Raw genomic sequence first — 19,832 nt, forward strand, 5'->3', positions numbered from 1 at the left:
GTGTGCAGGAGTGTCGATGTGTTACAGCTGGAGGATTCGATGCTGCGTGACCAGATCGAGCGCTACAACCAGCGGCTGCGAGACTTCGAGGAGAAGCAGAGGGCGTACCGCCAGCACCAGGAGCGGCCCGCCGACCCCGACCTCGAGGTCAGTGCCTCACTCACTCACGCCGCCTTCACGCGCGCCAATTCCTTGTCTCAGTCGATTACTCGTCGTCGCAAGGGAGTCTACTGTAGCGTCCCTGGCATATTATTGCTTCACCATGGTCCCTGCTGACGAAGCTCTTTCTTACATAGCTGATGTTTCCTACTGATATAATAGCTTTGTTTCGACATTGTCTATCCTCGACTTATTTTCAATATAACAACGAGTTTTATGAACAAATTGATGGGGTGGCCATGGGTAGCCCTCTAAGCCCTGCTGTTGCTAATCTATTTATGGAATTTTTCGAACAACAGGTGCTGCAGTCGGCCAAAAAAAAGCCCTTTGAAATGGTATCGATACGTGGATGACACCTTTGCGATATGGAATCATGCTGAAAAGGAACTGAGTGATTTTTTGGTGCACATAAACAGTTTCAATCCAAGGATACAATTCACCATGGAGAAAGAGAGTAATGGACAACTAAATTTTTTGGATGTATTGGTTATTAAACGGGAACACACCGATCGTTACCTACATAAGAATTCGAATCATCATCCCAGGCAGAAGAGAGGAACCATAAAAACTTTAGTGGACAGAGCTAATAACATCTGTAAGCCAATTTACTTTCAAGATGAATTAAGCCATTTGCGAACAGCTTTCAAGGAAAGGAACTGACAAAGAAATAGATCGAGCACTCCATCCTAAAAGAAAAGTGTCCGAAAATACACGACAACAGCAACCGTCGGCTGGAAAAGTTTTTCTTCCATTTATTCATAACATCATGTACCGTATTGGTAAAGTTTTGGCCAAGTTTCAAGTGGAGACAATCTTTCGACCTACCAAGAAAATTAGTGAAAGTTTAAGATCGGTGAAAGACGCACGATACCCCTTAGCTACCCCAGATGTGTATAAAATTCCGTGTAGCTGTGGCATGGTTCATATTGGAACAATTAAAAGGAGTGTTAATACCCGTTTAACGGAACACAAAAGGAACTGTAGATTGGGACAGATTGAGAAATAAGCTGTAGCGGAACACGTTTTCAAAGACGGTAAACACGAAATAAAATTTAGTGAGACAAACGTGAGAGCTAGGACCTCACTTTATTATACTTGCACGTATGGAGAAGCTATAGAGATCTACAAGCACGGAAATAATTTTAATAGAAAAGAAGAAGGATTAAAACTAGACAAGATATGGCGTTCGACTTTGTACCGACGAAGTGACAAGAGAGACGGCACTAGCCAGAGATAGTTTTAAAGTCGAAAGCACGTGACGAGTGGTGGCGCCATCTAAGCGCTCTATATAAGTGGGACCTCCAGCGCCTAGCAGCCAGTCACCGACTCACCTCAGAAGATGTTGCCCGCAGCCGGCAACGAAACGTCAGGAAGGGGAAGAAGTTTTATATATGCACCACGGCAATTCGGCCCGGAAGTTTTAATTAATGATTATTCCTGTTCTGTCACACTCCCAAGTCACGGTTTGTCGCTTCTGCTTAGAAGTCGATAGTAAAGTTGCGTGTGTTGTGAGTGCGGCCGTCTTCTGAAAGTGAACTTATGAGAAACCGTTCTTCTTACAAAAAATTAGCTAAAGTAACATTATTAACCAACTAGCAATGATGGTAAGTTTGTTTCCAACCGAAGCCAAATTTGTATTGAATGATCTTGACGCAGGTGCATGGCAACTACTCCACAGTGCTGCAAGCTGAAAAATTAGGAACATTACAAAACGCTGATTTGCTCGAGAAAATGAATTCATGCAAACGCATCACATAATGACGTATCAGTTCACGTGTTGTAAGGGGTCCGTAGGCCCTTACTATAACTTTGCACTCGGCGCAGATCGATAGGGCGAACAGTCGATTGTGACGTGTTGCAAGAGCGAGTGTCGAGATGCGCCAGAGTGGTTGGCGGGAATGGTGTGTGTGTGTGGAGACTATTATTGGAATACAGGGTTTTTAACCGAGAAGGGTGTCACCATCGCCGTGGTTAGACCCCTAAATAATAAAGAAAAACCGGGAAAGTGATGAAGTATCTCTATAAAAGTGATCAGTGACGTTACTAGTGCCGATATTTAGTTTCGCGTCTACCGCGCCGGCCTAACCTTGGACTGCAGTGTTGGATGCAGTGATGGATTAGCATGTGACGATAATGGCAAATGAAGAAAGCCTGTGCTGAGATTAGCCGTAATTAGATATGTATGACGAAGGCAGTGGCTGTCTCCTTTTTGTGTTTTGAGGAGAATATAAGTTCGTAATTAGTAAAACTGTGTTGGTGTTCCTTATTACCATACATTCAGTATTATAGTATTGAACAGGACGAACTGGAAAGTAACAACTTCCGTAGCAGTCAATTCCGATTACCAGCCCCATTAGGTTCACGGTCATGTTAATAATAAATATTGGGCTGCTATTCGATCAGATCAGGTCGGGATAAGAACGGAGGTGTTACACAGTGTGAATGGCCTGTTGTCGTCAGTCTGCAGTGTACACAATATTTCGGCAAGCGACGTCGTTGCCATTATCAGCAGTGGTGACGAATTGATTGCCTAGCACCTGGAGCAGGTGTTACACTGAGGTTGGACAAAGTGATGCCGGCCGGAGTGGCCATGCGGTTCTGGGCGCTACAGTCTGTAGCCGAGCGACCGCTACGGTCGCAGGTTCGAATCCTGCCTTGGGCATGGATGTGTGTGAAGTCCTTAGGTTAGTTAGGTTTAAGTATTTCTAAGTTCTAGGCGACTGATGACCACAGAAGTTAAGTCGCATAGTGCTCAGAGCCATTTGAACCATTTTTTTGACAAAGTGATACATACATAAAAAAAATATTTGAATCACCTCGGTTGCGAGAGTTCCGGAACCTGTACAGAAAATTGGAATAGAAATCAACATAAACATCATTTCTGCCCTTTTTATTTCTCATGAAAACCACACATTGCATGTTGTACCACCAGACAGTGAGACCTCCAGAGGTCAGAGAGTGGTTGAAAGTTTTGATGTTCAGCTGATTTTATTTTTGGTTCAGATTTTTTGTGGAGGGGTTCATGGACAAGTTAGCTGAAAAGCGTTGGGTGGTATCGACACACACACACACACACACACACACACACACACACACACACAGACATAACACAAATAAACAGACGTTAGTTTTCGGCATATATTTCGTTAGATATAAAGTGAACTCACAGTAGTTACGGCTTTACATCACAGTTTTCGATCAAACATATACGACTAGTAACACAGGACTAATAGTGCTCCACAGCAGTGAGGGCAAACAAGTGAAGTTTGGAACATGAAAACGTGTTTGCGTTACGTAAATGAATTTATGGTGCGACCTCGAACACGTGACCAGATGAGAGGAAACGCAGATGCGAACCAAAAACGCGAAGAACTGTAAGTAATCACTTATTCACGTAAAAAACGAGACGTGAATTGTTTTATAATCTACAAATATCACGTATCAAGATAAAACTGTGTCATCTAGATCACACTGAAGATGCCTTAAAGTAAAAGGCGAATCGCGTCTGGAAGAAATAAACTATGTATACTGCCGCAAGAAGAGGCGATTTTTATTTGCATACGAATATTTCGGCGGTTGCTGCGGATGACAGCCCCGCAAACAAACTTGCTATATAATTTTTTTGCTTCCTGGTGTTTGATCTCTCTTGTGGGAGAACACTCGTTGGAAAAAAAATAATAAAACTTCATGTCACCTTCGCAATGTTCGACAAAAATGAATTAAACAATAAAATAACGATTGAAAGACAAAATATTCGTTATTGCAAGATGAATGAGCGGAGCGCGAACTGGTTAGCTTCGGATGTTAGCAGACGACGGTACTGTCCCCTGTTGCTAAGCACGTGCTGCCTTCAACATGCACACGACTTTATAACTCGACACTAGGGACAGTCAATTGATCATTGACGTCACTGATTCACTCGAGACTTGGCGGGCGGCAAATCTACACACAGGCACTTGACGCACACCCATCTCTAGTAGCCGAAGGCTAAATACTGTCTGCTGTTCCGTACGTACCTAGCCACACATAATTTATATTTTATATAGTTGTGACAGCTTGTGCGTCTTTTAATGACTTCCTGATCCAGTTTTCTAGTTCCCACTTTTATTTTTTATCTTCCCTTATGAAACGTACATGTGACTAAATAATTTTAAAATGTTAGTCACGCAGGAGCGTATGGATTAATGACATGTGAAAACAGAAACAGGAAAATTTGCTTGCGGGTGGTTACAAAAACAACTGAGGTGCAATCTAAACCCCTTAAATAGATCCAGTAGGCCTACTGCACATGTGTGAAAGTGTCAAATCCCCACTGAGGGTATGTCAGAAATAACTGAAATGAAATGCTTATGGCTATATTTCAGTCTTCTATTTATTCGATAAAATGGATCTCACATAAAAAAAATCGTAGTTGATAGCGACCAAAGAAATGGCGTACGATATCTAAGAGATGGTTAATCAACTTATTTTCGGCAGTTGTTGTGTTTGTCGATGTCTACATTACTTTCTTTCTGTCTAGTAATAAAAGCTGTCTGGCGTAACAAATACCCACCCGACATTCTCAATAATGAACACTACACATTCCAGAATATGTCCTCCTCTACAGCTTTTACCGTCAGTTTGTTATATTTCCGCCGGCCGCGGTGGTCTCGCGGTTCTAGGCGCGCAGTCCGGAACCGTGCGACTGCTACGGTCGCAGGTTCGAATCCTGCCTCGGGCATGGATGTGTGTGATGTCCTTAGGTTAGTTAGGTTTAAGTAGTTCTAAGTTCTAGGGGACTGATAACCACAGCAGCTGAGTCCCATAGTGCTCAGAGCCATTTTTTTGTTATATTTCCGTCATTCAAGCGTATGTTTCAAGGAGAGTTGAACAACATATTAACACCTCCTAAATGTCGATCTCACGAACTGATCATGATGATAAAATTAGAGGAAAAGGAGCTCACACAAAAGCGTACTGCAAGGTTTTCTTTCCGTGCTGTCACCGCGAATGGAATAGAAATGGGAGGCAGTGTAAATGGAACCCGAAGCAACAAGCCTGCACTATATAGAAGTAGATGTAAAACTATGCTTAGAATGGTGTTTTGCTGCTGATGAAAACTGTCTCGTTACTGGATGCGGGTTTACATAGATATCACAGCTTTTATTTGAAGATATTTACATGTAAGGAAGTAGCTATTTACGCTTGCGCAATATGTGTCGGGGATCGGAGGAACTAATACTCAATGGCAAAAAATAGAAATTTTCTGTAAAAGCTATTTCCTTTTCGTAAAAAGTACAATAATTATTTAACGTTCGGCTCATGGTTCGGAGGATTTTAATAAGCTGATCATCTAGCAACAGAAGACGACATAGCTGTTCAAATTGATTTCGAAAAAACGGTTGGTTTTTTGACTGATGCGAAAGCAACTAAAAGCTTCCGTTTAGTTTTGTCGCACTTACTGCAGTTGTAGTTGTTGGTAGTATTGCCCAGCACCATACGTGAATACCGGTTATTATTTGACCTTCTAAGGACTGCTATCATAAAATTTCACGACAGAAATGAGAAGGAACACAAATGCGATATTTTAATAGACTTGTACGCCTAAATTATGTAAATACTGTCCTCAATGAAAGTATCCAAAGCCTTCGTTAGCCACACCAGTACTTATTAGAAATATTGTGGTAACCATCCAAGTGTATGAGCTCAACTTTATTTGCAAATAATTAACAGTTTGGGAGCGTCTGCTATCATGGTTTCAAAATGTGGTACGAAGGTAAGTGTGGAACAGCAAAACAATACTACGGAATACGGACCGTTTACTTTCTCCCGTCAATAAAAATAAAGAACGGAAAAATGCTATATTGCTTTATCTTTTCAATCAGTACTATTCAGTGGAGAATTTGGGCCATTTTTGTGGGATTAGATTAGATTAGTACTTGTTCCATAGATCATGAATACATTTTGTAATGATGTGAACGTGTCAGGTTAATAAAAGGTGTCTAAACAAGATATTACATTAGACAAAATACACTCCTGGAAATGGAAAAACGAACACATTGACACCGGTGTGTCAGACCCACCATACTTGCTCCGGACACTGCGAGAGGGCTGTACAAGCAATGATCACACGCACGGCACAGCGGACACACCAGGAACCGCGGTGTTGGCCGTCGAATGGCGCTAGCTGCGCAGCATTTCTGCACCGCCGCCGTCAGTGTCAGCCAGTTTGCCGTGGCATACGGTGCTCCATCGCAGTCTTTAACACTGGTAGCATGCCGCGACAGCGTGGACGTCAACCGTATGTGCAGTTGACGGACTTTGAGCGAGGGCGTATAGTGGGCATGCGGGAGGCCGTGTGGACGTACCGCCGAATTGCTCAACACGTGGGGCGTGAGGTCTCCACAGTACATCGATGTTGTCGCCAGTGGTCGGCGGAAGGTGCACGTGCCCGTCGACCTGGGACCGGACCGCAGCGACGCACGGATGCACGCCAAGACCGTAGGATCCTACGCAGTGCCGTAGGGGACCGCACCGCCACTTCCCAGCAAACTAGGGACACTGTTGCTCCTGGGGTATCGGCGAGGACCATTCGCAACCGTCTCCATGAAGCTGGGCTACGGTCCCGCACACCGTTAGGCCGTCTTCCGCTCACGCCCCAACATCGTGCAGCCCGCCTCCAGTGGTGTCGCGACAGGCGTGAATGGAGGGACGAATGGAGACGTGTCGTCTTCAGCGATGAGAGTCGCTTCTGCCTTGGTGCCAATGATGGTCGTATGCGTGTTTGGCGCCGTGCAGGTGAGCGCCACAATCAGGACTGCATACGACCGAGGCACACAGGGCCAACACCCGGCATCATGGTGTGGGGAGCGATCTCCTACACTGGCCGTACACCACTGGTGATCGTCGAGGGGACACTGAATAGTGCACGGTACATCCAAACCGTCATCGAACCCATCGTTCTACCATTCCTAGACCGGCAAGGGAACTTGCTGTTCCAACAGGACAATGCACGTCTGCATGTATCCCGTGCCACCCAACGTGCTCTAGAAGGTGTAAGTCAACTACCCTGGCCAGCAAGATCTCCGGATCTGTCCCCCATTGAGCATGTTTGGGACTGGATGAAGCGTCGTCTCACGCGGTCTGCACGTCCAGCACGAACGCTGGTCCAACTGAGGCGCCAGGTGGAAATGGCATGGCAAGCCGTTCCACAGGACTACATCCAGCATCTCTACGATCGTCTCCATGGGAGAATAGCAGCCTGCATTGCTGCGAAAGGTGGATATACACTGCACTAGTGCCGACATTGTGCATGCTCTGTTGCCTGTGTCTATGTGCCTGTGGTTCTGTCAGTGTGATCATGTGATGTATCTGACCCCAGGAATGTGTCAATAAAGTTTCCCCTTCCTGGGACAATGAATTCACGGTGTTCTTATTTCAATTTCCAGGAGTGTATTACATGAGACTCAATAGTTTTAATTTTTTGTGGGGGTTGGGAAATTACCCACTTACTATATCCAAGAATTCATCTAATGAGTAGAAGGAGGTGCCACTAAGAGATTCTTTTAATTTCCTTTTAAATGCTATATGGCTATCTGTCAGACTTTTGATGCTATTAGGTAAGTGACCAAAGACTTTTGTGGCAGCATAATTTACCCCCTTCGGAGCCAAAGTTAGATTTAATCTTGAGTAGTGAAGATCATCCTTTCTCCTAGTGTTGTAGCCACGTACACTGCTATTACTTTTGAATTCGTTCGTATTGTTAATAACAAATTTCATAAGTGAATATATATATTGTGAGGCTACAGCGAAGATTTCTAGCTCTTTAAATAAGTGTCTGCAGGATGATCTTGGATGAGCTCCAGCAATTATTCTGATTGGTTCAAATGGTTCAAATGGCTCTGAGCACTATGGGACTCAACTGCTGAGGTCATTAGTCCCCTAGAACTTAGAACTAGTTAAACCTAACGAACCTAAGGACAACACAAACATCCATGCCCGAGGCAGGATTCGAACCTGCGACCGTAGCGGCCTTGCGGTTCCAGACTGCAGCGCCTTTAACCGCACGGCCACTTCGGCCGGCCCAATTATTCTGAGTACATGCTTTTGTGCATTGAATACTCTTTTATTCTATGATGAGTTACCCCAGAAAATGATTCCATACGAAAGCAGAGATTGAAAATAGGCGTGGTAAGCTAATTTACTCAGATGTATATCGCCAAAATCTGCAATGACCCTAATAGCATAAGCAGCTGAACTCAATCGTTTCAGCAGATCCTCAGTGTGCTTTTTCCAGTTCAACCCCTCACCAATGCATACACCTAGAAATTTTGAATATTCTACCTTAGCTACCGATTTCTGATCGAAGTCTATATTTATTAATGGGGTCATTCCATTTATTGTGTGGAACTGTATATACTGTGAGTCATTGCTTCTTGTGAATGTCGTAGCCTTCCGTCTGCACTAATTAAAATTTACTGCAATCTCTTCTGAGTTAAATTATAGCCATACACTCAATGGTCACAAAGCAGCGGCGGCTCGGTTTTTATGTCGTCATTAGGTGGAAAGTGACGCAACCCGCTGTGAAGCTGCCTTTAATACTCGCCGGGAAGCCCAGAAAATTATGCGGAGTCACGCATCAGTCGTGCGTAGGCGCTCACTGAAAGGGATCACGCACCGCAAACCGCCCACCGAATACGCCCAACTGCCGCACAGCTGTCGACTCTAGCCCTCAGCAGTCCCCAAAGCTCGAGCCCATATCTTTCTTGGCACACTTTTCTTACCCACAAAGACAAGCATTGTACGATACCTCCATTCCTCATTCATTTGTCCTCGATATCAATGGCATTTTTATAATTTAACCGGCCCACAGACGCCAAATTTCCGATATTTATTATAGCAATGAAATACTAATCGCAAAAAGTTAGCTTATAAAGAGAAAAAATTTAACTTTTGAATTCTTCTCTATATACATATTAAATTTCAAGTTGCCAAAATTACTAGAAAACCTGTCGAGCTTTAGTTTTATATGTCTCTGCGAAATGTGTCGAGTAAATTGCTACATAAAAGGAGAGATAAAAGATAAATCGAAGTCTATGGCTCCACGATTTATAAGGGGGAGACACATGAAAACGAGACAGGTGTAAAAAAGTAATTAAACTGTTTATTATTCCAAAAGCAATCTCCGTAATTGTTAATACATTTATCCCACCGTGGAACAAGACAGTCGATGTCTTCATGGAAAAATGATTGGAGTTGCACACGGTGGCAGGATTGTACCCAGGGGTGCACCTCTTCGTCCAAAGGAAGTCGATGAGCATGACGTCTTTCTTCAGGTCTCCAAAAATGTGGAAATCGTATGAGGAGAGATCCGGGCTGTACGGACGATGGGTAAGGTTTTCCCAGCGAAACTTCCGCAAAGTAGTCGAAACAACCTGCCAACAAAGTAACCGCCCACATGTTGCCAAGGCTGTTTCGATTGCGCTGCAGAAGTTTCGCTGGGAAGCCTTACACATCCTCCTTACAGTCGCGATCCCTCCCCATACATTTCCATATTTGGAGCCCTGAAGAAAGACATTCGCGGCAGTCGATTTGTTTTGGACGAAGAGGTGCATGCGTGGCTGCAATCATGGTTCCGTAGGAAACCGCAAACGATTGTCCCGCACTGTGGTTTAACTGTATTAACAGTTGTGGTGACAACATTTGAAATAATAAACAGTTTTTCTCCATCTGCTTCGTTTTCATTTAACTGCCTCATACGCCTGCGACGAGGGACATACAAACAACCATTTCAAATTTCTGGAACTATCGGAAGCAAAAAATGGCTCTGAGCACTATGGGACTTAACTTCTGAGGTCATCAGTCCCCTAGAACTTAGAACTACTTAAACCTAACTAACCTAAGCACATCACAAACATCCACGCCCGAGGCAGGATTCGAGCCTGCGAGCGTAGCGGTCGCGCGGCTCCAGACTGTAGCGCCTAGAACCGCTCGGCCACCCCGGCCGGCTATCGGAAGCACATCACTCTTTAATAAGAAATCTATAAGGTGGAATGACAACGTGTTTAGATGTTAGAACCATTGGGGAATATGCTGGAACTTTTATTACAGTGAGAGGAAATGAAAACACATCCACTGCTACCGTAACACTGCGAAACATTCAAGCATCAGTTGGCGACTCGTCTTAATGGTCACGGCATTCTCGAGGCTTGTCCGTGTAATGATGTCACAGAGAGGTTTTACTGCAACTCAGAAAGGTGTTTTCGAAGAAGGGTAGTCGTGCGCCATTGTGGCTAGAAGCTCCCTAGGGCTTGATGTGATTCAACAGCAAATATCCGAGCTCAATGGCGTCATCTGACCATTCTGTCACACTGTGAGATATTTCAGAGAGGTTTGGGAATTAAACCAGCTTAGATTGGCCTTTAGAAGCTTTAGGCCCCCACATATCCTTCTCTTCGTGGCTAAATACAAGAAATGTAAATTTACACCATATCAGCTTCTTGATGGAATGTAATATAATTACGTTGTAGCATACAGCGACCCACTGTTGAAAACTTGTTGAGTAAATTGAAAACAGTCTTTGACTGCAAAATTATTTATATCATGACTGGTTTCGATCCATGAGATTATCATCAGGTGCGTCTGTCATCCTGAACTAGTAAACGAAGCATAAATTTTCACTCGAGATAGGCACCATCAAAAGATGTAAACATAATCGTAACAAAAGTAAAAAGTTGCTGACTGTGACTCTACATTATGTGTCAATAGTTTTATCGTAGTTTTATTATGTTTTCACGCCTTTTAACGGTGCCTATGTTGGATGTAAGGTTCCTTGTATGTAAGGTTCCTTGGATGTAGGGTTCCTTGGGTGTAAGGTTCCTGGTTTACTGGTTTAGGATGACAGATGCATCTGATGATTTCATAGATCGAAAGCGGTCGTGAAATAAAAAAAAAAAAATGTCATAAAGACTGTTTCAGTTCCACGCCATGATTCTATCCGAATACGTCTCGGTTCTGAAAGCAGGTATTCCTAGAAGACAGACTGGTAACCACATCTATTACAGTAAAGGAAGGGGAAAAGAACGCCTTGGGACAGCATCGCATACGTAAGCACTAGAAGTACATTTCTGAAGTCCTCTTAGAGTAAGACGAGTTGGAGGGTCCACAGAGGCACTCGCGCTTGAAGTGGTGTTGAAGGAGCGCTGCCCGCACACGGGAGGCTGAGTCACGCCATTATTTGCCTCGTTAGCTGCGCTCTCCACACTCTCCGTCATTATTTGTTTAAACACAACTCCTTTGTTTCTTCCACGCAAACTTTGAGCTGCGACATACAGCGCTTGCGTGGAAACGTAACGTGAGTGAACCTCTTGCTGTGTACACGTTCTAGAGAGCCAATTAACAGTGCAGTGAGCGTGCCTTGCTCTGAGTCATGAATGGAACATTTTATTAAGACCGGAAATAAGGGAAATCACAGCTACATTTCAAAAGCAGAAGGTAATCGATTATAAAAGAATAAAAAGAGAGTTCTAGGCGCTCAGTCCGGAGCCGCGCGACTGCTACGGTCGCAGGTTCGAATCCTGCCTCGGGCATGGATGTGTGTGATGTCCTTAGGTTAGTTAGGTTTGAGTAGTTCTAAGTTCTAGGCGACTGATGACCTCAGAAGTTTAGTCCCATAGTGCTCAGAGCCAATAAAAAGAGAAATACGTGGTCTCTCTTTACCCTTCTGTGGTGTCATAGCTTCCATCTGTGAACAATCTAGGTTGTGGGAGTTTATGCTCAAATGTTCAGATAACGGGTGATAATGAATAACTAATTCCGAAACCAATAACTTAAATACACGAACACATAGCACCAGTTGACATGATGTTGTGGTCTTCACTCCGAAGACTGGTTCTGCTCTACGTCCTGCTCTATCCTGCACAAACCTCTTCATCTCCGAATCTTACCGAATTCATCTCTTGGTCTCCTTCTATGATGTTACCCCCCCCCCCCCCCCCGCCCCCCCCCCCCCACACACACACACACTTCCCTCCAATACTTAACATAATGATTATAATTTTAGTACAGTGAACTTCTCGAGAGGTACAGAACAAAAATAAGTTATTAAGAGAATATAGTCTGGCTTAAAAGAATAATTTGGCTTCAAAGAATAATTTGGCTTAAAAGAATAATTTGGCTTAAAAGAATAATCTGGCTTAAACTATGTCGTCGAGGAGAGAAAATGCTGAAAATGGGAATTATAGGGGCCATGGTATGAAACTGGAGGCAGATATAATTTTAACGTCAGGTCGACAATACAGTTTTGCCAGTCACTACTAAGTTACGATATGTGTCTGTCTGCCTGGATATTTGGTTTCTAACCATGTGATAATTTCGTTTTGAAAACATATCTCATCCAGTTCTTGTCGTGGATAACATGTCCCAGCACAAACAATATCGTAAAATCCATGCAAAGAGACGATACTTTCGACGAAATACACTAGTGTATGCAGGGGAGTCATCATGCTATACCGTTCGTTCAACGTGATTTTTTTCTGTGGATAATTGTTGTTTTATATACGCCACATTACAATTAGTCTTGTCATTAGTACAGTTATCTTTATCCATCAAGTGACACAACTGCACTGAAGCTCATTCCCTTTCCTTTATCTGCCCTTTGGCAAACACGGGTTTGCCAATGAAAAAGTATAACAGACCTACAGAGAAAAACGAATTGCCGATTTTGTTAATCTTTTGCACAATTGTAGTACATACTTCCGTAAAAGGAAAGCTGAGCTGGTGCGGTGTGCTTCTCGAGGGTTTCGAGAGATAGAGTGAATTTTGCTGTTACTGCTACCAATACTATTAGAACTATAACTATACTGCCTAATACTGTTAAATACCATATGAGAGCGTCAGCCGTCGCGCAGTGGAGTTTGTTAGAACTGAGTAAGTCCGTCCTATTGCTTCCGAGAGTATAATCAGGCTATAACAAGGAACTGTGATGATATGATCTACATCTACATCTACATTGATACTCCGCAAGCCACCCAACGGTGTGTGGCGGAGGGCACTTTACGTGCCACTGTCATTACCTCCCTTTCCTGTTCCAGTCGCGTATGGTTTGCGGGAAGAACGACTGTCTGAAAGCCTCCGTGCGCGCTCTAATCTCTCTAATTTTACATTCGTGATCTCCTCGGGAGGTATAAGTAGGGGGAAGCAATATATTCGATGCCTCATCCAGAAACGCACCCTCTCGAAACCTGGCGAGCAAGCTACACCGCGATGCAGAGCGCCTCTCTTGCAGAGTCTGCCACTTGAGTTTATTAAACATCTCCGTAACGCTATCACGGTTACCAAATAACCCTGTGACGAAACGCGCCGCTCTTCTTTGGATCTTCTCTATCTCCTCCGTCAGACCGATCTGGTAATTGATTTATCGATACATTTATGCGCATATCGCAGTGAACACATACGAAGTTATACCTACTTTCAATAACACACATTTTATTTGCGAGACACGTACTAATGTTTGACGGAAGAGTCTACCGCCTTAGCTAGTTGTGTTAATCGCCGCACCACGAATGCTAGCGCCCTCGTATGTTTACAACAAACTAGTTATACTTCGAATCTCGAAAACACATTTGAAGTGCATCGTACGAGAATGATTCGTAACATCTAAGCATCAACGATAACGGTTCGAAAGATGAAACAATTGGTGTCCGTTGGGTGTGTACTTCGCTTGTTAGTTGGACAGAGGAACGGTACGAAGGAGAAGTGGATCACCTCACCTCTAATGGACGTGGCTGGGTCTCGCCGTGGGCTCTGATAGCCGGCCGGTAATGCGCTTATGGGCGGCTGTTAGCTGGCGACCCCGTAGCCTCCGGGACAAGCAGTTTGTGCGGCTCGCGGATACGATGAGGCGCGTCAAAAGCCGGCGCAGGGAAACAGAGCTGTCCGCACGGCGGAGGGGGATGGGGAGGCGGTGTATTTTTCGTTTGGAGCGATACTGCGATGTTTGGCTCTTAACTCCGTGAAGGGCCGCGCGGCCCTCGCGCAGTAAGCGACCCCAGAATCTGCGGACAATGGCGGCCATTCAGCTGTCAGCCGGCCTCTTCCTTGGACCTCAATGGCCATTGTTGACCGGCGGGTCGGCAGCCGCCCGCGCGCGGCGCGGTATGCAGATGGCGAGCTGCGCCGCGAGCTTCTCTCTGGAGCCTACGTGCACGCCCATAAGCCGGTTTCTACTCTGTGAACGAGATATCACAACTCGGATACGCGTGCGACCCCTTCCGTGTAAGTACAGGTATAACAGGAAGCGTGGCATCTGCGCGCCCCTGCCTCTAAACTGTCACACACTCGGTCATACTGTCTCCACTTGTACGTATGTACACCGCAAGCCACTGCACAGTGCATGCTGGAAGGTGCATCGTACCAATATGATCGATTTTCTTTCCTATTCCGTTCGCGCATCGAGCGAGAAAAAAATGGCTGTCTGTACGCCTCTGTATGTGCTCTAATCTCTTATCCTATTCTATAGTGAAAACACCGACTTTTTCGAATACATATCCTGTAGTTTTACTTAAGTGTTTCGTGAAAAATCCTCGTCTTTCCTCCAAGGATTCCCATTTAGAAATTTGAGCCTCGCTTATCGAATATCTAAATAACTTACGAGGATACAACCGAATAAACGACAGGTGAACAGCCCGTCATTTTGTAACTATAGAGAGACCGAGGATTTTCTGTAAATCCTGGTTACAATCCAGCTCTCTCTCTCTCTCTCTTACCAAACAGGAGGATGAAATTAGTGCTACTTGCTTCACTGTCGTTAGTTAATATTTCACTAGCGATAATGCCTGATGTTGCTCATCTTTGGTTGTATGGTGCCACTAGTTGTTTACGGTTTGTGTTGCCGTCTAGCATCCCCGTCTTTGGTTCCAGATCAGCGTTGCCCAGCATCTGTCATGCACAGCGATCTCTCGTTTCATTTATGTCCGGCAAATGAGAGGGTGTTCACCTGTAAAAACATCCGCGGTTGTCGAGAACGTCGCCCGGTTGCAATCCCGTAAATTATTTATACGAGGGTTTGAACTTTAATAGTGACAACTATTTATTTACAGCTCGTACAAAAGATGTACTTGTTTCAAAGTTTTACTGACCTTCAAAGTAGTCACTAGCATTGTGTATAACCCGTTGCCAGTGACGTGGAAGACGTAGGATACTCTTAGCAGTGCCAGTTGTGTAGACAGTTCGAGCGGCGCTATTGCCCGACAAATTTTTAGCAGTTCTGAAGCGAATGCCGTGAAGTGTTTCCTTCAGTTTACAACTCGAATTGAACTTAAGAGGACTTAAGTCGGGGGAGTAGATGGTATAGCACTTAGCCCCATCAGTCAAATAAATCAGTAACAGCTTGCACTGTACGTGCTTGAGCATTGTCCTGCAAAATGATGGTCAGGCCCTGCAGAAAGTGTCATCACTTCTGTCTCTATGATGTTCATTTTTGGAACACAACCTACGACCAGCAATGCTTAAGCACGTACACTGCAAGCTGTTACTGATTTGTTTGACTGATGGGGCTGCTAAGTGCTATACCACCTACTGCACTCCCCTGACTTAAGCACTCTTTAAGCTCAACTCTGTTTCTAAACTGAAGTAAACAGTTCGCTTCAGAACTGCTACAAATTCGTCGGGCAATAGACCACGCCGCTCGAACTGTCAACACAGCTGGCACTGCTAAGAGTATCCTACGACTTCTACATCACTGGCAACGGGTTATATACAATGCTGGTGATTACTTTGAAGGTCAGTAAAACTCTGAAACACGTATCTATTTTGTACGAGCAGTAAATAAATAGTTGCCACTATTAAAGTTCCAACCCTCGTAGATTTACATTTATGTTAGACTCCCGCAAGGGCTATACACACCAATTACGAACCTAGCAGCGCTTTTCTAAATTAATTCAATGCCTTTTATCACGTCTACTTGACAAGGACTACAAACGCTGGAGCAATACTCCAGAACTGATGAACTAGCATCTTGTCTGTGGTTTCTTTGCAAACGTACTGCACTTCACCGGAATTCTTCTCTTCGGCTACCTTGATACTAATTCTACGTGTTTGTCTCTTCTTGCAACGGTACGGTCGCTCTCACAGTTTTATGAGTAACTATTTTTATGATTCACAACCTATTTCTTAGCAGCATCTCTCACAAGAAGACTAATAGCTGTGGAAATGGATTATTTGCGTTGGAGTGGCAGAATATCAAGAATCGAAAGAAAAACTAATCATGAAGTAAGCGCTAGAATGAAGGCAAATGATACAGTGATAGATAGAATTGAAAGAAAATCATTAAAATGGTACGGACACATGATAATGCCAGCTCATCGGTGACCAAAGAAGGTTTATGAATGGAAACCACCCGGCAGACGTAAGCGCGGAAGATCACAACATTCTTGGACAGTCCACATAAATGGAATAATGGAACATCGCAGCAACGACAAGGAAGATGCGCTGGATAAAGAGGCTTGGCGGAGGATAACAGGAATACAGCAAGATGTTATTAATTAATCTTTGTATTGATTAATCCCGTAATAACAATAATTTTCCTCATTATATTATTGGGGATTTCTGCGACTGTATGACTGTGGGCAAGCTGAGTCTTTCGACACTCCAACTTCATGCAGATGAGTAACTATATTCAGCAGTTTGTTTTGTGGGCGATAATCTACATTCTTCGTGGCTGATTCTTCAGATGAATCTATCTGGCGTTGCCCTTCAACGTAAACTTACGTTGTCTGTCTGAAATCAGTCCAAATGGAAATCTCTAGACGTTTAATGAATATGATTGAGCCTATTGATCCTTCACGATGAAATGAAAGAATGATACGCATTTTCGTGTATTCAAAAATGGTTCAAATGGCTCTGAGCACTATGGGACTTAACATCTGCGGTCATCAGTCGCCTAGAACTTAGACCTACTTAAACGTAACTAACCTAAGGACGTCACACACATCCATGTGCGAGGCAGGATTCGAACCTGCAACCGTAGCGGTCGCGCGGTTCCAGACTGTAGCGCCTATAACCGTTCGTCCACTTCGTATATTCATCTCAGCAAAATTGCTAAGCAGGGATGGCTAGAGTACAAATGTAAGGATGTAGAGGCTTGTCTCAGTAGGGGTAAGATAGATACTGCCTACAGGAAAATTAAAGAGGCCTTTGGAGAGAAGAGAACCAGTTGTATGAATATCAAGAGCTCAGATGGAAACCCAGTTCTAAACAAAGAAAGGAAGGCAGAAAGGTGGAAGGAGTATATAGAGGGTTTATACAAGGGCGATATACTTGAGGACAATATTATGGAAATGGAAGAGGATGTAGACGAAGATGAAATGGGAGATAAGATACTACGTGAAGTGTTTGACAGAGCACTGAAAGACCTGAGTCGAAACAAGGCCCCGGGAGTAGACAACATTCCATTAGAACTACTGATGGCCTTGGGAGAGCCAGTCATGACAAAACTCTACCATCTGGTGAGCAAGATATATGAGACAGGCGAAATACCCACAGACTTCAAGAAGAATATAATAATTCCAATCCCAAAGAAAGCAGTTGTTGACAGATGTGAAAATTACAGAGCTATCAGTTTAATAAGTCACAGCTGCAAAATACTAACGCGAATTCTTTACAGACGAATGGAAAAACTGGTAGAAGCGGACCTCGGGAAGGATCAGTTTGGATTCCGTAGAAATGTTGGAACACGTGAGGCAATACTAACCTTATGACTTATCTTAGAAGAAAGATTAAGAAAAGGCAAACCTACGTTTCTAGCATTTGTAGACTTAGAGAAAGCTTTTGACAATGTTGACTGGAATACTCTCTTTCAAATTCTGAAGCTGGCAGGGGTAAAATACAGGGAGCGAAAGGCTATTTACAACTTGTACAGAAACCAGATGGCAGTTATAAGAGTCGAGGAGCATGAAAGGAGTGGTTGGGAAAGGAGTGAGACAGGGTTGTAGCCTCTCCCCGATGTTATTCAATCTGTATATCGAGCAAGCAGTAAAGGAAACAAAAGAAAAATTCGGAGTAGGTATTAAAATTCTTGGAGAAGAAGTAAAAACTTTGAGGTTTGCCGATGACATTGTAATTCTGTCAGAGACAGCAAAGGACTTGGAAGAGCAGTTGAACGGAATGGACAGTGTCTTGAAAGGAGGATATAAGATGAACATCTACAAAAGCAAAACGAGGATAATGGAATGCAGTAAAATTAAATCGGGTGATGCTGAGGGGATTAGATTAGGAAATGAGACACTTAAAGTAGTAAAGGAGTTTTGCTATTTAAGGAGTAAAATAACTGATGATGGTCGAAGTAGAGATGATATAAAATGTAGACTGGCAATGGCAAGGAAATCATTTCTGAAGAAGAGAAATTTGTTAACATCGAGTATAGATTTAAGTGTCAGGAAGTCGTTTCTGAAAGTATTTGTATGGAGTGTAGCCATGTATGGAAGTGAAACATGGACGATAACCAGTTTGGACAAGAAGAGAATAGAAGCTTTCGAAATGTGGTGCTACAGAAGAATGCTGAAGATAAGGTGGGTAGATCACGTAACTAATGAGGAGGTACTGAATAGGATTGGGGAGAAGAGAAATTTGTGGCACAACTTGACTGGAAGAAGGGATCGGTTGGTAGGACATGTTTTGAGGCATCAAGGGATCACAAATTTAGCATTGGAGGGCAGCGTGGAGGGTAAAAATCGTAGAGGGAGACCAAGAGATCAATACACTAAGCAGATTCAGAAGGATGTAGGTTGCAGTAGGTACTGGGAGATGAAGAAGCTTGCACAGGATAGAGTAGCATGGAGAGCTGCATCAAACCAGTCTCAAGACTGAAGACCACAACAACAACATTACATGTGTTTATGTTTAAAGTCAGCTTCAGCAGTTTCAGTGAAGGTCTCCCATTTATCGCGAATAGTAATTGACAATCTGAAACAATTCACTGAGATACACCACATGTCACTTCCATTTCTTACGATGTGTCCGCACTAAGTACCATACAACTTGATGGCCGTGCTTGTTAAAACTTCATCAGTCTAATCGCGTATACGGTCTTACATTCCTTTTGTGCGTATATCTACTTCCGTAACTGAGCGGTCAGCAGAATATTTGCGTCAAACTAGATGATTTAGAAAATTTGTAAACATAAGAAACTAATGAATTAATAAAACACGAAAAAAATCTGAGAATATACAAATAAATTTTAAATATTTTTATTTATGTAACCTGGCAAGATTAGGGCCATTTGGCTCTCTTACGAGAGTCGTTCAATAAGTAAAGCAACACATTTTTATCCTTGGCCAATTTCGGTTGAAAAATGCAGAATTTGTTGTGGGGCATAGTGGAATATCCCCGTTTGAGCCCCTATAGTTTCATGAAATGCAAATAGGTGGCAGCGCTATCCGCAACCTTCAAAATGGCGTCCGTAACGGAGGTGCATACCAAGCAGAGCACTTTTGGCGGAAAATCAGAGCATCGCAAATATTCATTGGCGCTTGCAGAATATCTACGGAAACTTGGCAGTGAACAAAAGCACGCAGAGTCGTTGGGCGAAGCGTCCGCCATCATCGCAACAAGGTCGTGCAAAGCTGTCCGATCTCCCACGCGCCAGCCGGCCGCACACAGCTGTAACTCCTGCAACGTTGGAACACGCGGACACTCCC

The 19,832-nt window shown here is 43.7% G+C and overlaps 1 protein-coding gene across 2 annotated transcripts in view; it reads left to right on the plus strand.

Annotated features, from left to right (window-relative positions):
* LOC124595819 (protein big brother) overlaps positions 1 to 19,832 on the plus strand; it is a 246,557-nt gene that overhangs the window by 166,835 nt on the left and 59,890 nt on the right. For both annotated transcript variants that reach the window (XM_047134714.1, XM_047134713.1), the window contains exon 5: positions 28 to 147. In XM_047134714.1, coding sequence (XP_046990670.1) covers positions 28 to 147 — 120 coding nt within the window. The remainder of the gene's footprint in view (positions 1 to 27; positions 148 to 19,832) is intronic.

Source organism: Schistocerca americana, chromosome 2 (genome assembly GCF_021461395.2).
Source record: "Schistocerca americana isolate TAMUIC-IGC-003095 chromosome 2, iqSchAmer2.1, whole genome shotgun sequence".
Lineage (NCBI taxonomy): Eukaryota > Metazoa > Arthropoda > Insecta > Orthoptera > Acrididae > Schistocerca > Schistocerca americana.